General features: G+C 41.6%; 1 protein-coding gene across 1 annotated transcript in view; it reads left to right on the top strand.

The window, feature by feature from the left end:
* Positions 1–21,831, top strand: part of scfd2 (sec1 family domain containing 2) — a 302,365-nt gene that overhangs the window by 278,375 nt on the left and 2,159 nt on the right. Inside the window, exons 7-8 of the mRNA XM_048525994.2 lie at positions 6,025–6,159; positions 9,111–9,230. Of these exons, the coding sequence (XP_048381951.1) occupies positions 6,025–6,159; positions 9,111–9,230 (255 nt within the window). The remainder of the gene's footprint in view (positions 1–6,024; positions 6,160–9,110; positions 9,231–21,831) is intronic.

Here is a 21,831-nt window from a genome sequence, read left to right as displayed (position 1 = left end):
AGCACGAGGGGTCATAGTTTTAAGCTGGTTGGTGGAAAGTATAGAGGGGATGTCAGAGGCAGGTTCTTTACGCAGAGAGTTGTGAGAGCATGGAATGCGTTGCCAGCAGCAGTTGTGGAAGCAAGGTCATTGGGGTCATTTAAGAGACTGCTGGACATGCATATGGTCACAGAAATTTGAGGGTGCATCCATGAGGATCAATGGTCGGCACAACATTGTGGGCTGAAGGGCCTGTTCTGTGCTGTACTGTTCTATGTTCTATGTTCTATGTTCTAAAAGAGGTGCAGCAATTCCATCATAACAAAGCTTTTATCGCTGAAATGTTAACAGCCATTGAATATGTCTGCTACATATTGCATTCTTGTCCATTCTTGTGAGGCCTTTTATGTATCCTCTTCAAGTGGTGTGGTAAGGGGAGAAAAGGTATATTTCTCGCTAATACTATCATTGCAAGACTAGATACAAGGCCTTTGTAACTGGCATTCAAAATTGCTGTGCTAAGTGAAGTGGGATTTTAAATCTTATATTGTGCATTTCCCTCAACCCAAGGATAAGTTGTTGTGTTCTTGCAGACCCAGACTTAATCCTTTTTGGGGAAAATGACTCCCTTTTCAGCTGCCTGTGGAAAAGATTTTCTGCCCCTCTCCGCTCCAGAGACAAAGTTCCAGGTGCAGATTGGAATCCTTTGATCATAAACAGAAAATTCTGAAATTTCTAAGTATTTCTGACATTTGAAAGAGAAATAAAGCATGGGAAGTGAGGCTACTTTCAGTCATAGGGTCTGTCATCAGAATCAGCATCATCACAGCACAAAAAAGGCTTTCGTCTCCATATTGCCTGTATGAAAGAACAACTCAGTAAGTTCTGCCCCCCCTGCCTTTTCCCAAATCTACGTACATTTTTCTCTTCAGATAATTATCCAGTTTCCTGCCAAATGTGATGTTGAATCTGCCAACAGCACATTCTGAGGCAGTGTATTCCAGATCCTAACCATTTGCTGTTCTGCAAGAACAAGTCAGAGGCTTGGAATACTGCAGTGAGTAACTCATCTCCTGAGTCCCCAGAGCCTGTCCACCAATCTACAAGGCATAAGTCCATTTGTCTGGAATGGTACAGCTCCAACAACATTCAAGAAACTTGACACCATCACAAAGCAACCCACTTTCTTGGCACCACGTCCACAAACATGAATGCTTTGAAGATAGTTTAGAAGAAGTTTATGAGAATCTTTCCAGGGATGAGACACTTTTTAGCAATGAAGATAGTTTGAAGAAGCTGGGACTGTTTTCCCTGAACAGGAGAGATCTGATAGAAGTTTCTTGCCTATGAGTGTTCCTGACAGAGTTGATAGGGAGAAACTCTTCCTACTTGTAAACCGATTGGGAACCAAAAGGCACGGTTTTAAAATATTTCACAAAAGAGGCAAAAGCAAGGTGAAAAATGGCATTTTCACACAGCAGCTCATTTAGGTTTAGGAAAGGATTGCCTGCAGGTGTAGTGGAGGCAAATTCAGTTGAAACATTCAAGAGGATGTTATTTGATTATTTAAAGTAACAATGTGGAGGGTCATAGGAAAAAGCCAGGAAATTGGCACTAAGGTAAAATGTTTAGTGAATCGCGCAGGCATAATGGTCTCCTTCTGGTAGAGAACAATTCTGCAATTCTGTGAACTTGCTGTTCTTGTGTACAATGTAATTAAATAACACACAAGGCTAGCAAGTCAACCCCTGCAAAAGCAGGAAATAAATCATTGAATTAGCTTTATTGTCACATGCACTCAAATGAGTATAGTGAAAAGCTTATATCACCACTTACAGCATCATCTTAGGTACAAAGATACCTAGGTTCACCTTCTTCTGTCACAAGATTAGTTACTGTGTAACAATGTAACCAACACATGGTACCTTGCTAGATACAGAGTATTTAGGTTCTCTTCTTAGTTATGGAATAGAGAAATGAAGAAAAAGGAAAGTTACATTAGAGTTATATACAGTATAACCATTGGCCAGAAAAACAAGAACCAATGTTAAAAAGACAAATATCACAATCTCTCCAAGGGCTGTCTGCAGCAGTCCTGCACAGGAACCTGACCGCTAGCTATAGTCACACTCCACCCCAGACTGCTGGCCCGCTCCTCCTCTGGGCCACACCTCTTTATATGCATGCTTATCCCTCGTCCTTTAAACAGCTGTTTACTCATAAAGAGGTCATAACTTGTTTTTCTAACTTTTCTAGTAGTTGTACATTCTGACACTACCAGTAAGAGGCTGTAAGGTTTTGGAGTAGATCTGTAGCTTGGGTTGTGGGTGTTGGGGTTGGTTGGCTCACCGAGCGGGTTTGTTGTTCTGCAGCTGTTTCATTACAGTGTTTGGTAACATCCTCAGTGCAGCCTCTGATGAAGTGTCGGTGTGTTTTCCCGCCTGGTTTTTAAACTCGGGTCCGTTGCGCTGGATTGCCTCACTTCCAGGTTTCGTCCATAGTGGAATGTATATGGAGTCGAGTTCAATGTGTTTATTAATAGCCTACTTCGTGGAGTGCCATGCTTCCGGGAATTCTCATCCTTGTCTCTGCCTAGCCTGTCCCAGGATTGTGGTGTTTTCCCAGTCGAAGTTGTGGCTCTCCTTGTCCGAGTGGATTGAGATGAGTGATGGGCTTAGTAATAACTGGAACCAGATATTAAAATATACGATAAACCTGGTTAATTGGTGTACTTTCCAATCATTTAGGATTGATGGTGCTGTAATGGAAAATTGACTGAAAAATCTGACGTAGAAACTTATAGTCAGTCCTGCACTTTAATGCCAAGTGTAAGAACTGATCAGCCTAAATTTGACTCGTAGAGTCATTCAGCATGGAAGCAGACCTTAGGTCCTAATAGTCTGTGCTAACCAAATATCCTGAACTGACCTAGTCCCATTAGCCAACATTAGCCCCATATCCATCTAAACCCTTCCTATTCATGTACCCAATGACGTGACTTTTAGACTTAGACTGCTTACAGTGTGGAAACAGGCCCTTCATCCCAACAAGTCCACACTGACTCTCAAAGGATCCCACCCAGACCCATCCCCCCCCATAACCCACCTAATCTAACCTCCCTGAACACTATCGGCAATCTAGCATGGCCAATTCACCAATCTTTGGACAGTAGGAGGAAACTGGAGCACCCGGAGGAAACCCGTGCAGATGTGGGGAGAAGGTGCAAACTCCACTGAGACGATCACCCTAGGATGGAATCGAACCTGGGCCCCTGGTGCTGTGAGGCAACAGTGCTAACCAGTGAGCCACCGTGCCCTTTTAAATGTTGTAATTGTACCCACCTCCACCGCTTCCTCTGGCAGCACATTTCACTCATGCACCACCCTCTTCATGAAAAAGTTATCCCTTGGGTCCCCTCTAAATCTTTCCCCTCACCTTAAACCTGTGCCCTTAAATCGATGGAATGGAAAAGGAGCAAGGATTAATTTTGATGTTATAATAGAAGGAAGGTTCCAGTTCAGTTCTGTTGGTAACACCTTACTTCCGAGTGTAACTATTTGAGGCCAAGTCCTATCATCGGTTTAAGCATATGAGCCTGTGCTGAGAGATTACTGCATTGTTAGAGTGCTGTCTTTTGAATGAGACGTTAAGTTGGGACTCCAAGGAATTGTATGTAAAGGATTTCTTACACTATTAAAAATGAGGAATTCTCTAGTATTCAGGCTGCCATTCTTCCCTTAACCATCATAATCAATTACAGATGATCAGGTCATTGATTCACTTGCTGTATGTGGAACTTGCTATGCACAATTTTGCTATCAGGTTTGCCAATCTATCAACATTTAATGCACTTCAAATTTTTCCATCAGGTGTCCTTGAAAAAGGGTAACACACTATAAATGGATTATTTTTAAAATGATAGTGCATTGAAATGACATTTAATGTAATTTGTTAACATTAGGTTATAAAGGGAAGTGGACTGGACATTCTCTTATGGAATGCAAATGATGGAATTTTTAAAGTATCTGAAGCTTGTAAAGCTTGTTAAAAATTCTGCAGTATCCTTTCATATCACTCTATCAGATTGCAGTCAACCCCATGTGTAAAAGAGCTTCATTTTTCTGCCACCTTAAATTGTTTTCATATATATACACTTGGCATACGCGCTGTCCCGTCCTTATCAGCCACAATACATACTGCAACATTAATGATCAACCTCATTTTTTCACCCCACTCATGTTTTTGTTTACTTACTGATACCTTATAACTGGATACAAGGGATTGAGCACAATACAGGCCATTTTGCAAAGATGTGCAAGAATTTAAAACATGACCGTTCTTTATGGCAGATACTGATGACACTTCAAAATGGCACCGACACTCATGCCAACCATTCCCTTTCATATTGAACCTATAAGTCAACCCCCAGAATTTTTCCAAGATTTCAAAGGCAAACTTAAATATTGATATTTACTGTATTAAGTTTGCTGGTAGTTTCAATGAAGAAATATTTCCACTTTTTTGCCATTCATGCATATGTAAAATCTAAAAGAAATTAATTTTGTTTCTGACTTTATCAACATTCTAACCAGATTGAAAGCATTTCCAAGATATGAACATAAAGAGCTTGAAAAACCAGGAGACACATAAAAGAAGCCCTCATAAGTTGGATGACCATTATAGATTACCTTTAAATAATCAATGCCACAGCAACTAAACTCAGTGCCTGCCTTCTCTGTCATCAGTGCACTGTACCTGTAATATGTGCATCAACTACATCAGGTTGATATAATTAAGTGCTGTTCACATAAAGAAACACTCGTCAAAACTGTAATCAAGCAAAATTGACCAAAGCCAAAGTGGGTGATGTGAGGAGAAGTAAGTGAAAACTTGATCAAAGTGGCTGATTTGAAAGGCTAAGAGTGGGGAGGGCAGAGTGATTCTAGGAGGGAATTTCAGTGTTTAAGATCTAAATGGCTGAAGATCCCACTGTAGTGATGGGATGATGGACAAGAGGTTCGGGCTGGTAGAGGTAAGGTGTGGTGGCCCACGAAAGTAAGAACTAGGAGTAAAGAGTTAAGGCTTTCGAGCCTATTCTGCCATTTGATACGAAAGCTGGGAGTCCATTACCGAACTGTACTCTCAAGTGGAAATGCTGTTGAGTAGACCTAAAAGAGGAGGGAGAGGAGAGAAAATACTTTGAATGAAATACAGTTCTTTGGAGGATTAACAGGGTAGATGTGACAAGATGTGGAGCAGCATGATGGCTCAGTGGTTAGCACTATTGCCTCATAGTGCCAGGGACCTGGGTTTGATTCCACCCTTGGGCAACTGTCTGTGTGGAGTTTGCACATTCTCCCCATGTCTGCAAGGCTTTCTTCCAAGCACTCGGTTTCCTCCCATAGTCCACAGATCTGCACACTAGGTGGATTGGCCATGGGAATTGCCCATAGTGTGCGGGCTCAGTGGCTTGATTCTGTTAAATTGCTCACAGTAGCCAGGGATGTGCAGGGTTGGGGGCGGGTATGGATGGGATGGTCTTCAGGGGGGCAGTGTGGATTTGTTGGACCAAATAGCCTGCTTTCACGCTGTAGGGATTGTACGATTGAAAATGTTAATTCCCCTTTTGGCAGAGTCTATGACCAGAGGGCATAATCTCAGAGTAGGTGGTCATCCATTTCAGACAGAAATGGAAGGATTATTTTCTCTGAGGGCAGTTAATCTGTGGAATGCTCTATGGCATAGTTGTGTCGAGCTGGACTGTTAAATATATTCAAAACTGAGACTGTTTTTTAATCAAAAGAGAAACAAGGATTATAGGGAAAAGGCAGGAAATTGGAGTTGAAGATTATCAGATCAGCCATGATCTCATTGACTAGTAAAACAGCTTCTACTGGTCATCATAAGACCACAAGGCACGGGAGTAGACCATTCAGTGCAGGCTTGGCTGCCAACTTATAACAAGGAATGAACTTCATTCAATTTATTTTTCATGGCTCAGTTTCTGAAAAATAAACAAGTTATTGAAAACTTTCATGTTTGTAGGCAACTTACAAGCCTTTGGTGAAGCAGGTTATAGAGGAGATCTTCCATCCAGACCGACCTGACGTTGTGGATATTGAGTACATGTCTGGTGGCTTAACAGAACTCCTCAAAACTGGATTCAGCATGTTCATGAAGGTTAGTTACAATGCAATGAAGAATTTGGCAAGCATTGTTATTAAGGTCCATTTCTTACAATGTAAAGTGACAAAGACTTTTGGTTATGTCACTGTGCGTGCACAATTGTAAAAGTGTGCTCTAAAATGTTAGCTTGTTACAGTTACGCTTCAGGAAAAAAATGTCAAATTAGTAGTTTATAAACTTTTAAATCTCTAGCTATGTTGCTCTGATATTGCTAGAATCCATTGTCCACCCCGATTGACCTTTAAGAAATTTTTAAAAATGAAGAATTTATAGATTGCCTATAAGATCCAGACCAGTACATTAACGCTGCTGGAGTGACAGAGCTGCCCACCTGTTTGATTGTCTAGCTGCTCTGAGTGATATGACTTGAAATCCTCCACTCAACCCTTCCTGGAGCTCCAATCCCCACCAAGTCGTCTGAGTTGGATATGGCTCCTTGGAATCTGGTCAGATCAAGCACCAAACTGACCATGGTCAACCTCTGGACTGCAATTAAACAAGCCCCCTGACTGACTGTAAGAGCGTCCCTTGACTGATCATAGCTTCCCCCCCTGCACCTTGATACCACTAAGGTCCCCTTTGACTTCAGACCAGTCCAGTTGATTGAAACACATGCAGTGTGTTCGCTGTGTAAACTGCTGGAACATGCTGTAGACATATCATTATTATAGCCCAGCATCTTACAGCGATATATCCACCCCTTGACTATTCAGCGCTGTGCTAAGTTGATCCCTCTGTGCTGTGAAAATTCAGCTATGATGTATCTCAAAGTCAAATTGCGTGAAAATGCTTCCCATTGAGACTTAACCATGATTAGTAATTTATTGACAAAGAACTGAAGGAGACTGAGTTCCTGTGCAAGCTGGAGAACTGGAGAGAAATATTAATCAAAGAAAGAAACATGTTCAGCAACAATATTGTATCTCCAACAATCGCAGACATTCGTGTCCAATTACTCGAGAAAATATTATCAGCCCTGAAAAATCTAAATTACAACAGCCAAAATAATCAGAAATGAGCAACAGATTTTTACCCTGCACACTGGAAAAAAAAAGATCATTTCCGTCACAAGTTAATAATGTTTGAGGTCACAGGCCGAATGCTTTCTGAACAATTAAGGTTTGTAGAATTATACTTTTTAACTGTAATCTTAAAAACATCTTTTTCCCATTTACCACAATTTTTTTTCCCCAGAGTGAACACAGTAACTAATGAGTCAAAATTTAGTAAATCTTTCTATCGTTACTATATATCAAGCTCATTAGTAAACTAGCTGAGCATGAATTAGTTTTTGTGCTGATATTTTGTAGCAGAGTTCTCGACTGTTCACACGATAAAAATGTTTGTTTTCACTTAGAAAGTAATTGTTTGCAAAGATCTCATCAGCAAAATTGATGAGTGAGCAAATTTCTATCCCTTGATATAAGTTTGTATTTTTTTTCTTCTATTTAAGAGGAATTAAGTAACAGCCTATTTGAATATTATGGAATAGGATACAAACAATGTAACATTTTTTCTTTAAAATGATTAATCAAATTGCCTTCTTTTCCAAAGCCATTATTTGCAACAGGGGATATATAATGCTTGTAGATGAATGGATTATTTTCAGTTAATTCTAACTTTAACACAAATTTTATATTCGTTGTCTAAATAAATTTTAACCAACATTCCTCCGCCACGAACAACAATTTTATAATGATGTAGATGACCCGAACCTTTTCAATCTTGTATTGATATTGTATATTTTTTCTTTGGAATTCCTGTCTGCTAAATGTAATGCTCCTAACATTCTGCTTTAGGCTCCTGCTGATTTTGAAGGGGCAAGCAGTATGTATACTATAAATACTTTACAAAATTATAGTCACACTCAAGTTGAAGGGAGACTTGGTGTGCTCCATTCTTCAGAATAACATAGTGACTTCACAGTCTGTGTATTAGGGTGCTAAATTAATGGCTTCATTATAAACTGAATTGCTGCATTTTGAACAGTTAAATTTATTAAGTGATTGACTAAATATTTCTGGAATTTGTTTTGCATTCTTTGTGTTGTGTTTATAAAACTTTCTTTATGACACTTATGAAAATATATTTCTAGACAGGCTACTGAAGAGGATTTCCTCGCAAGGGGCTATTTTTGACATGCTGTGAAAAACAACTTCTCTAACTGTATTCCACCCTCTACTGCTGTAACAGCCTCCCCAGCATGTTATATTTAATGCAAAGCTTACATTTAGCAATATTATAACATTGAGTCATGTGTAGTTTAAGGAAGCTTGTTTTTAAGATAGAGCTACCGTTCAAAACATTTTCACACTTAAAATTATAATTGTTTACATAACACAGCTGTGCATTTTATTTCCATTGTACTTGCAGGAATTTTGTTAGTATCATATTTCTGTTGCAGTGATCTGTACGTATTATTGCGCAGGTTTATAGTTTATAATCCGATCATATTGGCAGTGACCAGGAGTAAGGGTTTGAATATGGCAGCAGCATGTGGGCTGCCTTGCTTATTGCGTTCTCACTATTTTAATGGATCCAGAAAGTATGTTGGGTATTTCTACTCCTCTAAAAGTTCTTCTCTCTATCTTGGCACACAGTAATAATTAGATTTTCTGTTCTAACAGCATTAACAGATGTTCTGATAATCACGGTTGCCTCCTCAAGCATTTTGTTTTCAGCATTATAATTGACAGAAGTGACAGATTTTAACTTCACACTTCATGTGGGTTGTGTGTGTGTGCATGTGCGCGCACGCGTGTGTGTGTGCATGTGAGATAAATTCATTAAACAAAAATACAACAGACAACCAGTGTGTCCACTTCTAAACTGGTGAAAATAGCACAAAATCTTTGTTGAAGCATTGTGAGCCTGAGTTGGAATGAGATGTAAACTTTGTTCCAAATTTATTTCTGAAGCATTGTTCCATATTATTAACCTAACAGGTGAGTCGTCCCCATCCCAGTGACCACCCGCTGCTTATCCTATTCCTTGTGGGTGGAGTCACAGCTTCAGAGGTTCGAATGATAAAGGAATCAGTTTCAATGCACAAACCCAGCTGTCAGGTGAGTCGCGATTTCATTTAAACAATGTGGTGAGCTAGCATTGCACATTTTACAAATAAAAAGGCTATGGTTGTAGAAATGATTGTACCCTAAAAATGCTATGTAAGGTTTATGCTGAGTTAGTTGACTGACTAGTATTCCAAAGAAGAGTCATGTCAGACTTGAAGTATTGGAGGGAATTGAAAGCAAAGATGAAAAATTTAAAATCGAAACAAACTACAAAGACACCAGCAGCTGTTTAGTAACTTGCCAAAGTGGCCACTGTATGTATGTGGTCAGTGTATGCAGGGTATTCTACTGTGGAGGACATTAGTAGATTAGAATAATAACCTTAAATGTTAACTCTGTTTCTATCTCTACAGAAACTGCCAGATCTGTTGAGTTTCTCCAGCACTTTTTTTTCAGATCCCCAGCATCCACGGCATTGGGTTTGGTGCTCCCAATTTTCAACCTGTAACTTGTCTCGAAAGTGTATTGGTCTTATCTAAGGGTATTATTGGAATTTATTAATGTCCTCTACTGTAAAATATCTGGCACACACTGACCATCTACACACAAATAGTGACCACTTTGACAAGTTACTAAATAGCTGCTGGTGTCTTTGTAGCTTGTTTTGATTTTAAAATTCTCGTGTTTGTTTGCAATTCCCTCCAATACTTCAGTGCTCCTGATCTCTGTAATCTCCTCCAGCCGTTTAGATATCAGCACGCTTAATTGTGACCTTTTAAGCATCCCCAGTTTTATTGCTCTGCCATTGGAACACAATGCACTAATCTCTATTACTCCCTCTCTAAACCTCTGTGTCTCATTCCTTTTCTTTCTTCTAGTAAGACACACCCTAAAATCTATCATTCTGCCTTTGCTTTTAGTCAATGTATGCTGATACTGTCTCATGTGGCTCAGTCTAATTTTGTTTCCTTGTGCTGCTACAAAGCACCTTGGGGCATTTTATTGCATGGCCATACATAAGTATACATCGTTATTCAATCTTTTGCAAATCCTCCTCGTTAGGCAGTTCCTCAGGAGAGAAAATGACATGTATCCATTCCAGTTCAGTGGGTTCTTAAATGACTGATAAGGCCACTGCACTTTCTGCAGACTCTGCCTTTTACAGGCAGGGAGGTGGTGCTTGAAGGAATGGACATATGGATAGGCTTTTTGAGGGTTTGTGCGCTTTATCTGACACTTTGCATGTCCACGGCAAACGATTTTCTGAAGAAAGTTCCAGACCCGAAACATCAGCTTTCCTGCTCCTCTGATGCTGCTTGGCCTGCTGTGTTCATCCAGCTCTACACCTTGTTATCTCAGATTCTCCAGCATCAGCAGTTCCCTCTATCTCTCAAAGTATTCAGTGCATTCCTCGATGAACATTCTCCAGTTTAGTTGGCCACAAGTCATGTTCTCCCATGTGTAAAAGATAATGTCTTTGACAAAGGGTGCTTTGTGGACATTACAAAAGCATTGCTTCTGTTCTTCAGGGTGCCTTCAGCAACAATCAAGTCCTGAGTAAACCAGTTGCTTCACAAGCCTCATGCCATGCATTGGAACAACATATTCTGTCCAACAAATCTGATTGTCTGTTTATGAAGTATTGGCGCTGGGAACTTAGCTTGGGAGAGCCTGTTAATGTTGGACCACCTTCTTGCTGCTAAATTTAGAGGATCATGTGAAGATGCCTTTGGTGGAACTTCTCCAATTCTCCAAAGCCTGGAGAAGACAGGTCATCACTGATTTGAGATGAGATAATGGGAACTGCAGATGCTGGCGAATCCAAAATAATAAGGTGTGGAGCTGGATGAACATAGCAGGCCAAGCAGCATCTTAGGAGCACAAAAGCTGACGTTTCGGGCCTAGACCCTTCATCAGAAGAGGGGGACGGGGAGAGGGTACTGAAATAAATAGGGACAGGGGAAGTCGGATCGAAGATGGACAGACAAGAAGATAGGTGGAGAGGAGACAGACAAGTTAAAGGGGCGGGGATGGAGCTTGTAGAGGTGAGTGTAGGTGGGGAGGTAGGGAGGGGATAGGTCAGTCCAGGGAGGACAGATAGGTCAAGGGGGCGGGATGAGGTTATTAGGTAGGAAATGGAGGTGCGGCTTGAGGTGGGAGGAGGGGATAGGTGAGAGGAAGAACAGGTTAGGGAGGCGGGGGCGAGCTGGGCTGGTTTTGGGATGTGGTTTTAGCTTCAGTTTAATTTTCCTGACATTTTAGTTCAACAAAGCAATAAACCGGTTGAGGGTGCCCATGTCACAATATCCAAATAGGAGCCATCACCTTCATGAGAAGGAAACAAATAAGGGAAATACCTTCAATTAAAGCTCACGAGCACAAGATAAATACAGATTAGGAACTATTTAGCCCTCTATGATTTGCCTATCTACAAAAACCCAACAACATACATCAATTGCTTTATAAATAATTCCAGGCTTTTTCTTATCTCTGCCAATTTCTGTCTGGAATTCTGTTTCATTTATTGATAATTCCATGAAATAAACTTACTGATTGGAGTCTAACATTTCCTTTTCTAGTTTAAACCTTTGTTGCTTTGTTCTATTTTTGTTATTTAAGAGTAGTTTTCCAGAACTTCTTTTAATGCCATTAACTGAAACAGAAAATCACCTTTCTGATGAAGGGTCGAGGTCCGAAACGTCAGCTTTCCTGCTCCTCTAGTGCTGCTTGGCCTGCTGTATTCATCCAGCTCTACACCTTGTTATCTCATCACCTTTCAGTCCCATTTGTTAAGCCCTGTAGTTCCTTATTTCTCAGTGATCGGTTGCCAAGGATAAGGCTCATTAAACTTTTGCGCCCGCCTCCCCCACCACTAATGATTCTAGTTTTTGGATACAAAGATATTTCAAGAAATATCTCAGATTTTTGATCAAGTTAGACTTGGTACAAGGCATTAGCCGGATGTTAACGCTTCCTAAATACAATGACTGAAGAGACAGAATCAAAACTTAAACTTAAATTGCACCCTCCTTAACTTGATAGTTTGTGGAGTAATTCACATTTTTCACCAAAAATATCTTGGAGCACTTATCCTTGCAAAAATGAAAACTTTGTAGCTGCATAGTTCATCAGCAAACTAAAAGCACTCCAATTTCCTGCTGCCTAGAAAAATTGCTATTTGAATGGATCCAAGTGGATTTTTTGTTTCTGCTAAAGGGGACTATTTTGGAAAAATGCTATAAGTGTACAGCATTTTGATCACTATCTAAAGCAAAGGTCTGAAGCAAATGCTAGCATTTCAGGTGTGACCTAAGTGAAAGTACAATTCTCAAATTCTCTGCAAAACATTAACGATGCTGGCATGCCTTTCTCTTTCAATGCTGATTTACCTGATGTGAATTGCATTATTTCAAATTTTTCAAATTCCTAACATTCCAGCATTCATAGCTTATTTTATTTGTTCATAGTGGGTGCAAAAAAGCAGCAACAAAATGCTCTCAATAGCTGAAAGCGTGTGGCTTCTGGGGCCAATTGTCACTGCAGTAGAAGCTGTGTCTACAGTACAGGACTGCGTAGGCAAACAGTTTGTCTCAGATTCTGCTAAGCTTTTTAAAACTGGTGAAGGGAGATGTGATCATTCACCCAATAAGTTTGTTGTACCTTTGATATAATTGAGCGCCACACTTTCTTCACCTACTGAAGAAGTTTGCAAGCTATTTTACCAGATGACAAAGCTCCTTTTAATGGCATTGTATAGCATTGCTAATCTTAAATGAATTGGGATTTATAACCCATTTTTCAATCCTGATTATGCACCAGTTTTCTAAACTTCTTTCCACTGTGATTTTACAAAGCCATAGAAAATCAGCATATAGTTACGCAGATCTGATCATTTCATATTTGGTTTGATTTATTATTGTCACATGTACCTAAGTACAGTAAAAAGTTTTGTTTTGTGTGCAGTACAGGTAGATCATAACATGCAAAGATCACAGGCTGAGTGATCAGAGCGAGGAATACAAAGTTACCGCTGCAAAGAAGGTTCACAAAAGCAAGATCAACATTAGATTTGAAATTTGAGAGGTCCATTCAAAAGTCTAATCACAGTGGGGAAGAAGCTGTTCTTGATCCCGTTGATATGTGTGTTTAAGCTTTTGTACCTTCTGCCTGTGGAAGAGTTTGGAAGAGATTTTAACCAGGTTGGGAGGATATTGATGATATTGGCTGCCTTTCCAAGGCATTGAGAAGTGTTGATGGAATCAGCAGCGGGAAGGTTGACTTGTGTGATGGACTGGGCTGTGTTCACAACTTTCTGTAATTTCTTACAGTCCTGGTAGAGCAGTTGCTGGACAAAGCCATGATGCATCTGGATAGAATGCTTTCTGTGGTGCATTTATAAAAGTTGGTAAGAATCCTTACGAACATGCCTGAGCCTCCTGAGAAAGAAGAAGCATTGTTGTGCTTTCTTGACCATAGCATCACGTGGACTTTCCAGGACAGATTGTTGGTGATTATCACTCCTAAGAACATGACACTGTCAACCATCTTCATCTCAACTCCATTGATTTAGATAGGGGCATACATACTGTTGTCAATGATCAGCTGTTTCATTTTGCCGACAGTGAGGGAGAGATTGTTATCTTTACACCACACCACTAAGCACTCTATCTCTTTCCTGTATTCTGTCTCATCATTGTTTGGTACCCGCTTTACAATGTGGTGTTGCCAGTCAACTTGTAGATGGAGTTTAGAAGAAATTTGGCAACACAGTCATGAGCATACAGGGAGTACAGTAGGGGGCTAAATACACATCATTGCAGGGCGCTGGTGTTGAGGATTGTCGTGGAGGGAGTGCTGTTGCCTATCTTCTATGATTACAGTCTGTGGGTCAGAAAGTTGAGGATCCAGTTGCACGTGGCAGAGTAGAGATGTAGGTCTTGGAGTTTGGAGCTTAGTTTGGTTGGGGTTGTAATGTTGAAGGTGGAGCTGTAGTCAATAAATAGAAGTCTGCCGTAGATATGCTAATTATGCAGATGTTCCAGGGATGAATGTAGGGCTAGGGAGATGGTGTCTGCTGTGGGCCTGTTGTAATTGGTAGGCAAATTGCAAGGGATCAAAGCAGGCTGGGAGACGAGAGTTGATATGAGCCATAACTAATCTGTTATTATTACGGAGGTCAGAGCCACAGGTGTTAATTACTGAGTATGTTGCATGTGATTTCTTTGGGTATAAGGATGATGGTGGACTCCTTGAAGCAAGTAGGGACTTCAGATTGTAGCAAGGTAAGCTTAAAGAAACAGTGAATACACCCAGCAACAGGTCTGCACATGATCTGAGTGCATAAAGGCAGACACATAGATTGAAAGGCACCCCCAATTCAATCAACTTTCAGTACTGATTTCAAGTGGAGTATTTTTAGAGGACTTACAGTTAGCCTGTGTGTCCACTTCAGTTCAGGGCTACTGTCATCTAGGGTTTCCATTCCTGATTGTTTTCCACTGACCTTGCAATTTATGTGGACAGACAATTCTGATGCATTGAAAGTCACAGAGTCAACTTACACCCTGTGAGGGCTCATTGATTAAAAATGGCAAAACGTGAACGCCAGTATCTGTGGAATTGCGTTGGAAGGGAAGCAGGGAAAAATAAATCAGGCAATCTCGCTGCTTCAAGCTAATTTTCTGTACGTCTTTGAATACAATTTGAAATGTGTATAAATTATTCAAAATATTGCAGTAACCATGCAGATCCTGGGAAGAGAAACTTTAATGTGATAGTTATAGCTCCAAGGGAGCAGTTTAATCTAGTCTCAAATTCAGACCTGACATCAGATTTACACCCGAAGATGCCACCCGAAGGTTGCAGGAACAGCAACTCATATTCCGCCTGGGAACCCTGCAGCCATATGGTATCAATGTGGACTTCACCAGTTTCAAAATCTCCCCTTCCCCCACTGCATCCCTAAACCAGCCCAGTTCATCCCCTCCCCCCACTGCACCACACAACCAGCCCAGCTCTTCCCCCCCACCCACTGCATCCCAAAACCAGTCCAACCTGTCTCTGCCTCCCTAACCGGTTCTTCCTCTCACCCATCCCTTCCTCCCACCCCAAGCCGCACCCCCAGCTACCTACTAACCTCATCCCACCTCCTTGACCTGTCCGTCTTCCCTGGACTGACCTATCCCCTCCCTACCTCCCCACCCACACCTTCTCCACCTATCTTCTTTACTCTCCATCTTCGGTCCGCCTCCCCCTCTCTCCCTATTTATTCCAGTTCCCTCCCCCCATCCCCCTCTCTGATGAAGGGTCTAGGCCCGAAACGTCAGCTTTTGTGCTCCTGAGATGCTGCTTGGCCTGTTGTGTTCATCCAGCCTCACATTTTATTATCTTGGAATCTCCAGCATCTGCAGTTCCCATTATATCAGATTTACACCTTCTGTTCTAATGAATACAAGGTCATCATCCTCCAATTTTCCTCTACAACAACTGGGTCTTAGTTTTGCATTGCTGTCAGCATCTCTACATGAGATAACTCGCCAAGGTGAATGTTACAAAGAGGAAAACCAAACTGAAGTAATGTTACTTGTCTTGCAGGGCACAAAATGCATTTTTGTTTTCAAAGGCTCCTCTTGGGATTTGTTTTTTGGCTTTCAGCGACAACTGCTTTTTCATTCAATTAACTCTCTAATTAGATAAAGCAGTCACATATCAACATTATTTTGTCTTTGTGTTATGTTGGGGCATTTAGACTTGCACAGAAGCAGATTAGAAGAATATATCAATGTATTCAATAATTTACTAATCTCCATTAAATGTAAAGTCACAAAACACAAGAAAAATGTTCATTTCCTAGACACCACTGTATTTAAATTGGCATAAGACATAAGTTAGCAACAAATGTTCTTTTCTTCAAAATAACTGACACTTCAACACACAAAAAGCCTTCATCCCTTTTTACTGCATGTCAGATTTATATTTAAGAATTAACACATTGTTCATTACAAGAGCTGTATTTTTCCCACATAGTAGCTCCTGAACTTATGCAACATTAAGCTAGAGCTTCTGTATACATTTACAAGTAATTGTTACCTCAGCGATTTCAGGTTTTCCTAGCTCCTAGTTTGGTATTTGTTCCTGTGTGGGCAACTTTGGAACTGTTCTCTCTTCTTTGCAGCCTCTTTCTGCTTTCCTACCTTTATGCACCCCGCAACCCCCCCAGTCTTTCCCATCCACCCACAAGACCCCTCCTGCCCTTGCTGCCACCTCCTCCCTGACCCTACTTTGCAAAATTCCCATCTCTCCTTTGCAGTCTCCATCGATCACCCAAGCACCTCTGATGGCCTCCCTCTTTCTGTCTCCTACGTCCCTCTTGTGATGTCCTAGACCCAGGCCCAAGGGAAGATAGCCACCTCTGCAAAATGGTGGTTCCCGATTTACCCTCCAACAAAACAATAGTTAGCTCCTGGTCCTTGCCTTCTGCTCTCAGTTTCATGTCCCAAAAACCCCACAGTCAACCACTTCCTCAATGCTGACACTTACCCCGTGCTGGATCCTTTAATCAAAGGTTATTTCTCTCCCATTCTTTTCTTTCACTAGCGAACCTATCAGCTGACTATTTCCTTCCATTACATTCAGGTGCAGCAGCTTCTCCCTAATTGGTCACCTCCATGAGAAGGTTTTCCTACATGATTTGGGAATTTTGGGAACAGGACTGCCTGCCACCCCTATGTATTTTTGAGTGTTGCTGTCTTGACACTCACCAGATAACTTGTGGTAGAAAGAGAGCTGAAGAAGTTCAGAGAATACATTTTCGCTACAAAGAGCAGTTTTTGGAACATTGTGTTACACAGTTGAAACTGACAGTCTAGCTACTGAACTAATTATAAATTCAAATGGAACCTATCAAATTAGCCTAAGTTTTGCAAAGTTCCAAAGAATTCTTTCAAAAAGGCTAGTTACTTAGTTTTTTTTTAAAATAATGCCAACTGTAATTTAGTTTCCTGAAATCAATTTTTAGAATTGGTTGAGCATCTCTCAGATCAAAAAATCTGTGCCACAAGGCAGTGCGTCCTAACTTATCCCCTTGTAACCCTATTGTAGTGACTCAGACTTGTGACCACAGACTAAGACATGAAGCAATCCATGTTCAATTGCAGCAAGATCTGGACAATATGTGGGATTGGCCTGACAAGTGGCAAGTGACAGGCAGATGTCAGGCAATGACCATCCAATAAGAGACAATCAAACCACCATCCTGGACATTCAATGGTGTTACTATCACTGGTGTTAATATCAACACGGAACATAGCACAGTACAGGCCCTTCAGCCCATGATGTTGTGCCGAACTTTTACCCAAAAACCTAAGGTCTATCTAAGCTCCTCCGATACCTTATACTACCATCCATATCCTATCTAATAGCCGCTTAAATGCCTCTAATGAGGCCGACTCCACTACCCTCTCCGGCAATGCATTCCACGCCCCTACTGCTCTCTGAGTAAAGAACCTACCTCTGATGTCTCCCCTATATCTACCTCCACTCACTTTGAAACTATGTCCCCTCCTAAAAGCTACCTCGACCCTAGGAAAAAGTCTCTGGCAGTCTACTCTATCTATACCTCTGATCATTTTGTACACCTCTATCAAGTCACCTGTCATCCTTCATCATTCTAAAGAGAAAAGCCCTAACTCTCTCAACCTTTCCTCGTAAGACCTTCACTCCATTCCAGGCAACATCCTGGTAAATCTCCTCTGCACTTTTTCCAACACTTCCACATCTTTCCTGTAATGAGTTGACCAGAACTGGACATAATACTCCAGATGTGGCCGAACCAGGCTTTTGTATAGCTGGAGCATAACTTCACGGCTCTTGAATTCAGTCCCTCTGCTAATGAAAGCTAACACACCGTACACCTTCTTAACAACTCTATCCACCTGGGTGGCAGCTTTCAGGGAACTGTGGACTTGAACCCCAAGGTCCCTCTGCTCCTCCACAATGCCAAGAATCTTTCCATTAACCCTGCATTCTGCTTTCAAGTTTGTCCTCCCAAAATGAATCGCCTCACACTTTTCAGGGTTAAACTCCATCTGCCATTTCTCAGCCCAGCTCTGCATTCTATTAATGTCCCTTTGTAACCTAGAACAGCCCTCCGCATTGTCCACAACGCGACCCACCTTCATATTGTCCACAAACTTGCTAATCCACCCTTCCACTCATTCATCCAAATCATTTACAAAAGTTACAGAAGAGGACCCAGAACAGATCCTTGTGGTACACCACTTGTAACTGCGCACCATGTTGAATATTTTCCGTCCACTACCAACCTTTATCTTCTAAAGATCAGCCAATTTTGAATCCAACCTGCCACATTTCCCCCTATCCCATGCCTCCTTACTTTCTGCATGAGCCTACCATGGGGAACCTTATCAAACGCCTTACTTAAATCCATGTACACCACATCCACTGCTCCACCTTCATCCATGTGTTTGGTCACCTCTTCAAAGAATGCAATAAGGTTTCTGAGGCATGATCTACCCCTCACAAATCCATGCTGACTATCACGATTCAAACTGTGCCTTTCCAAGTGATCATAAATCCTATCTCTTAGAGCCCTTTCCAATAATTTGCCCATCACTGATGTAAGACTAACTGGTCTGTAATTTCTGAGGTTAACCCTATTCCCTTTTTTGAACAAGGGAATGACGTTTGCCTTTCTCCAGTCTTCCAGCACTATAACGTGGACAGTGCAGACGAAAAGATTATCTCCAAAGGCCCTGAAATCTTGTCCCTCACTTCCCAAAGAATCCTTGGATAAATCCCATCAGGCCCAGGGGCCTTATCTATCTTCAGCTTGCTCAGAATTCCTAGCACATCTTCTTTACTAACATCAATCTTCTCTAGCCTACCTGCCTGTTTCACAACGTCCTCCTCTACAACTAGGTCCCTCTCAGTTATGAATACTGAAGAAAAGTATTCATTAAGGACCTCTCCTATCTCTTTAGGCTCTGTGCACAAATTCCCTTTACAATCCTTGATCGGCCCTCCCCTTTCTCTTGTTCTGTACGTACATGTAAAAAGCCTTGGAGTTTTCCTTGATCCAATCTGCCAAGGCTTTCTAATGCCCCTGTAGAGCCTTTTCAGTTCCTCTTTTCCTAAACATTACATAAGCATCCTTCTTCCTCTTAACCAGTTGTCCGACCTCTCTGGAGAACCATAACTCCCTCACTAGGCCGCATTTTCCCTGCCTGCTAGGGACAAACATATTGAACACACGTAATATGCATTCTTTAAAAAATCTCCTCATTTCAATGGTGCTCTTCCCTGACAGCATCTGTTCCCAATTTATGTTACCCAGTTCTTGCCTAACAGAATTGTAATTACCCTTCCCCCAATTATAAACTTTACCCTGCCGTATGTACCTATCGTTTTCCATGACTATCATGAAAGAAACAGTTATGGTCGCTACCGCCAAAATGCTGTCCCACCAACAGGTCCAACACTTGGCCCGGTTCATTGCCAAGCACCAAATCCGAAGTGGCCTCCCCTCATGTTGGTCTATCTACATACTGTACCAGGAATCCTTCCTGAACACACTGGACAAAATTCACTCCATCTAAACTATTACAACTAAAATGTTTCCAACCAATATTTGGAAAGTTGAAATTACCCATGACTACAGCCCTGTGACTTCTACACCTCTCCAGTATCTGCCTCCCAATCCACTTCTCTACTTCTCTGCAACTACTAGGGGGTCTGTAAAAACCCCCAACAAAGTGACTGCTCCTTTCTTGTTCCTGACCTCAACCCAAACTGACTCTGTAGACATATCATTCTCGAACTGCCTTTCAGTAGTTGCTATACTAGTCCTGACCAGCAATGCCATTCCCCTGCCTCTTTTTCCACTCTCCCTATTTCTTTTAAAGCATCCACATCCCTGATCTTCCAACATCCATTCCTCTCCCTGCGTTACCCAAGTTTCTGTAATGGCCACAACATCATATTCCAAGTACTGACCCATGCTTTAAGTTCATCCACCTTATTTCTGATACTTCTCACATTGAAGTATACACACCTCAAACCACCTTAGCGTCTGCAGTTATGCTCCGTTGACCACATTTCTTTATAAACAACCTCGCTCCCTGTTGTGTCTGTTGGAAGGCCGAATACCTCATCCTCTTAATTATAAATCTTGTTCCCCAACCCCTGCCAATCTAGTTTAAACCATCCCGTATAGCTGGAGCAGACCTCCCTCCCAGGATATTTGTGCCCTTCCGGTTCAGGTGCAAACCGTCCTTCCTGTTCAGGTCCCACATTCCCCAGAATGAGCTCCAGCATATTGGAAGCTGTCCCTCCTACACCAGCCCTGTAACCACGTGTTTAGCTGCACTCTGTCCCTATTTCTTACTTCGTTATCATGTGGCACTGGTAGTAATCCAGAGATAACTACCCTGTTTGTCCTGGACTTCAGCTTCCAACCTGAATCCATGTACACGTTTTTCATATTCTCAGTCCTTTTTCTACCTATGCCATTGGTACCGATGTGTACCATGACTGCTGGTTGCTCACCCTCACCCTCCCCCTTAAGGATCTTGAAGATACGATCTGAGACATCACGGACCAAAACATCCTGGGGGTTATCATTGACTAGAAACTTGACTGGACTCACCGTATAAATACAGAGGCTGCAAGAGCAGGTCAGATGCTAGAAAAACAGCGACAAGTAACTCATTTCCTGACTTTCACCTCCTGATTCCCTAGACCCTGTCCATCTACAAGGATTAGGTCAGGACAATGATAGAATATTCCCTGCTTATTTGGATGGTGCAGCTCCAGCAACATTCAGGAAGCTTGACAGCATGCAGGATGAAGCAGCACGCTTGATTGGCACCATACCATACAAACCCACTCCCTCCACTACTGACAGTAGCAGCAGTGTATACAATCTAAAAGATGCACTGCAATTTGCCAAAGATCCTTAGACAGCACCTTCCAAACCCACAACACATCCATCTGAAGGACAAGGGCAGCAGATACATTGGAACACTGCCACCTGCAAGCTCCCCTCCAAGCCACTCACCATCCTGACTTGGAAATATACTGCAGTTTCCTCACTGTTGCTGGGTCAAAATCATGACACTCTGTCCTTAATGGCACCGTGGGTCAACCTACAACACATGGACTACGGCGGTGGAAGAAGGCAGCTCACCACCTTCTCAAGAAAAAAGGGCAGGCAATGAATGCTGCAGAGCCTGCAAGGCCTACATCCCACAAGTGAATAAATAACAATAAATTGGGTTTCATAGTTATTGGTGTAGGTTTTTTTATTTGTTTATCAGACTTGGGTGTTGCTGGTCGAAGCTGCCCTTGTCGGGGAATAGGAGTTGAATAGAGGAAAGTTGATGAAAAAAGCAGATCTCAAAAAGTAGTCCACATTCAATAAGAAAATAAACAAACACATTGAAAGAGGCTTCACCACTGGCAGGAATAAGTCCAGGCTCTATGGTAGACTCTGTCATCTCAAAGCTACAAACCCAATGTGGCTGTGATCCACAGTTTGCAAAGCCTGACTATAAGGGTTTACTTTCTTCATGTGATAGTCAATACAACTTCAGTTGCCTATATCTCAGTTCATTGAAAATAATGAGGAATTCAA

Source organism: Stegostoma tigrinum, chromosome 1, assembly GCF_030684315.1.
Source record: "Stegostoma tigrinum isolate sSteTig4 chromosome 1, sSteTig4.hap1, whole genome shotgun sequence".
Taxonomy (NCBI): Eukaryota; Metazoa; Chordata; class Chondrichthyes; order Orectolobiformes; family Stegostomatidae; genus Stegostoma; species Stegostoma tigrinum.
Note: the sequence above shows the minus strand (reverse complement) of the source record. Positions and strands in the feature narration are given on the sequence as shown.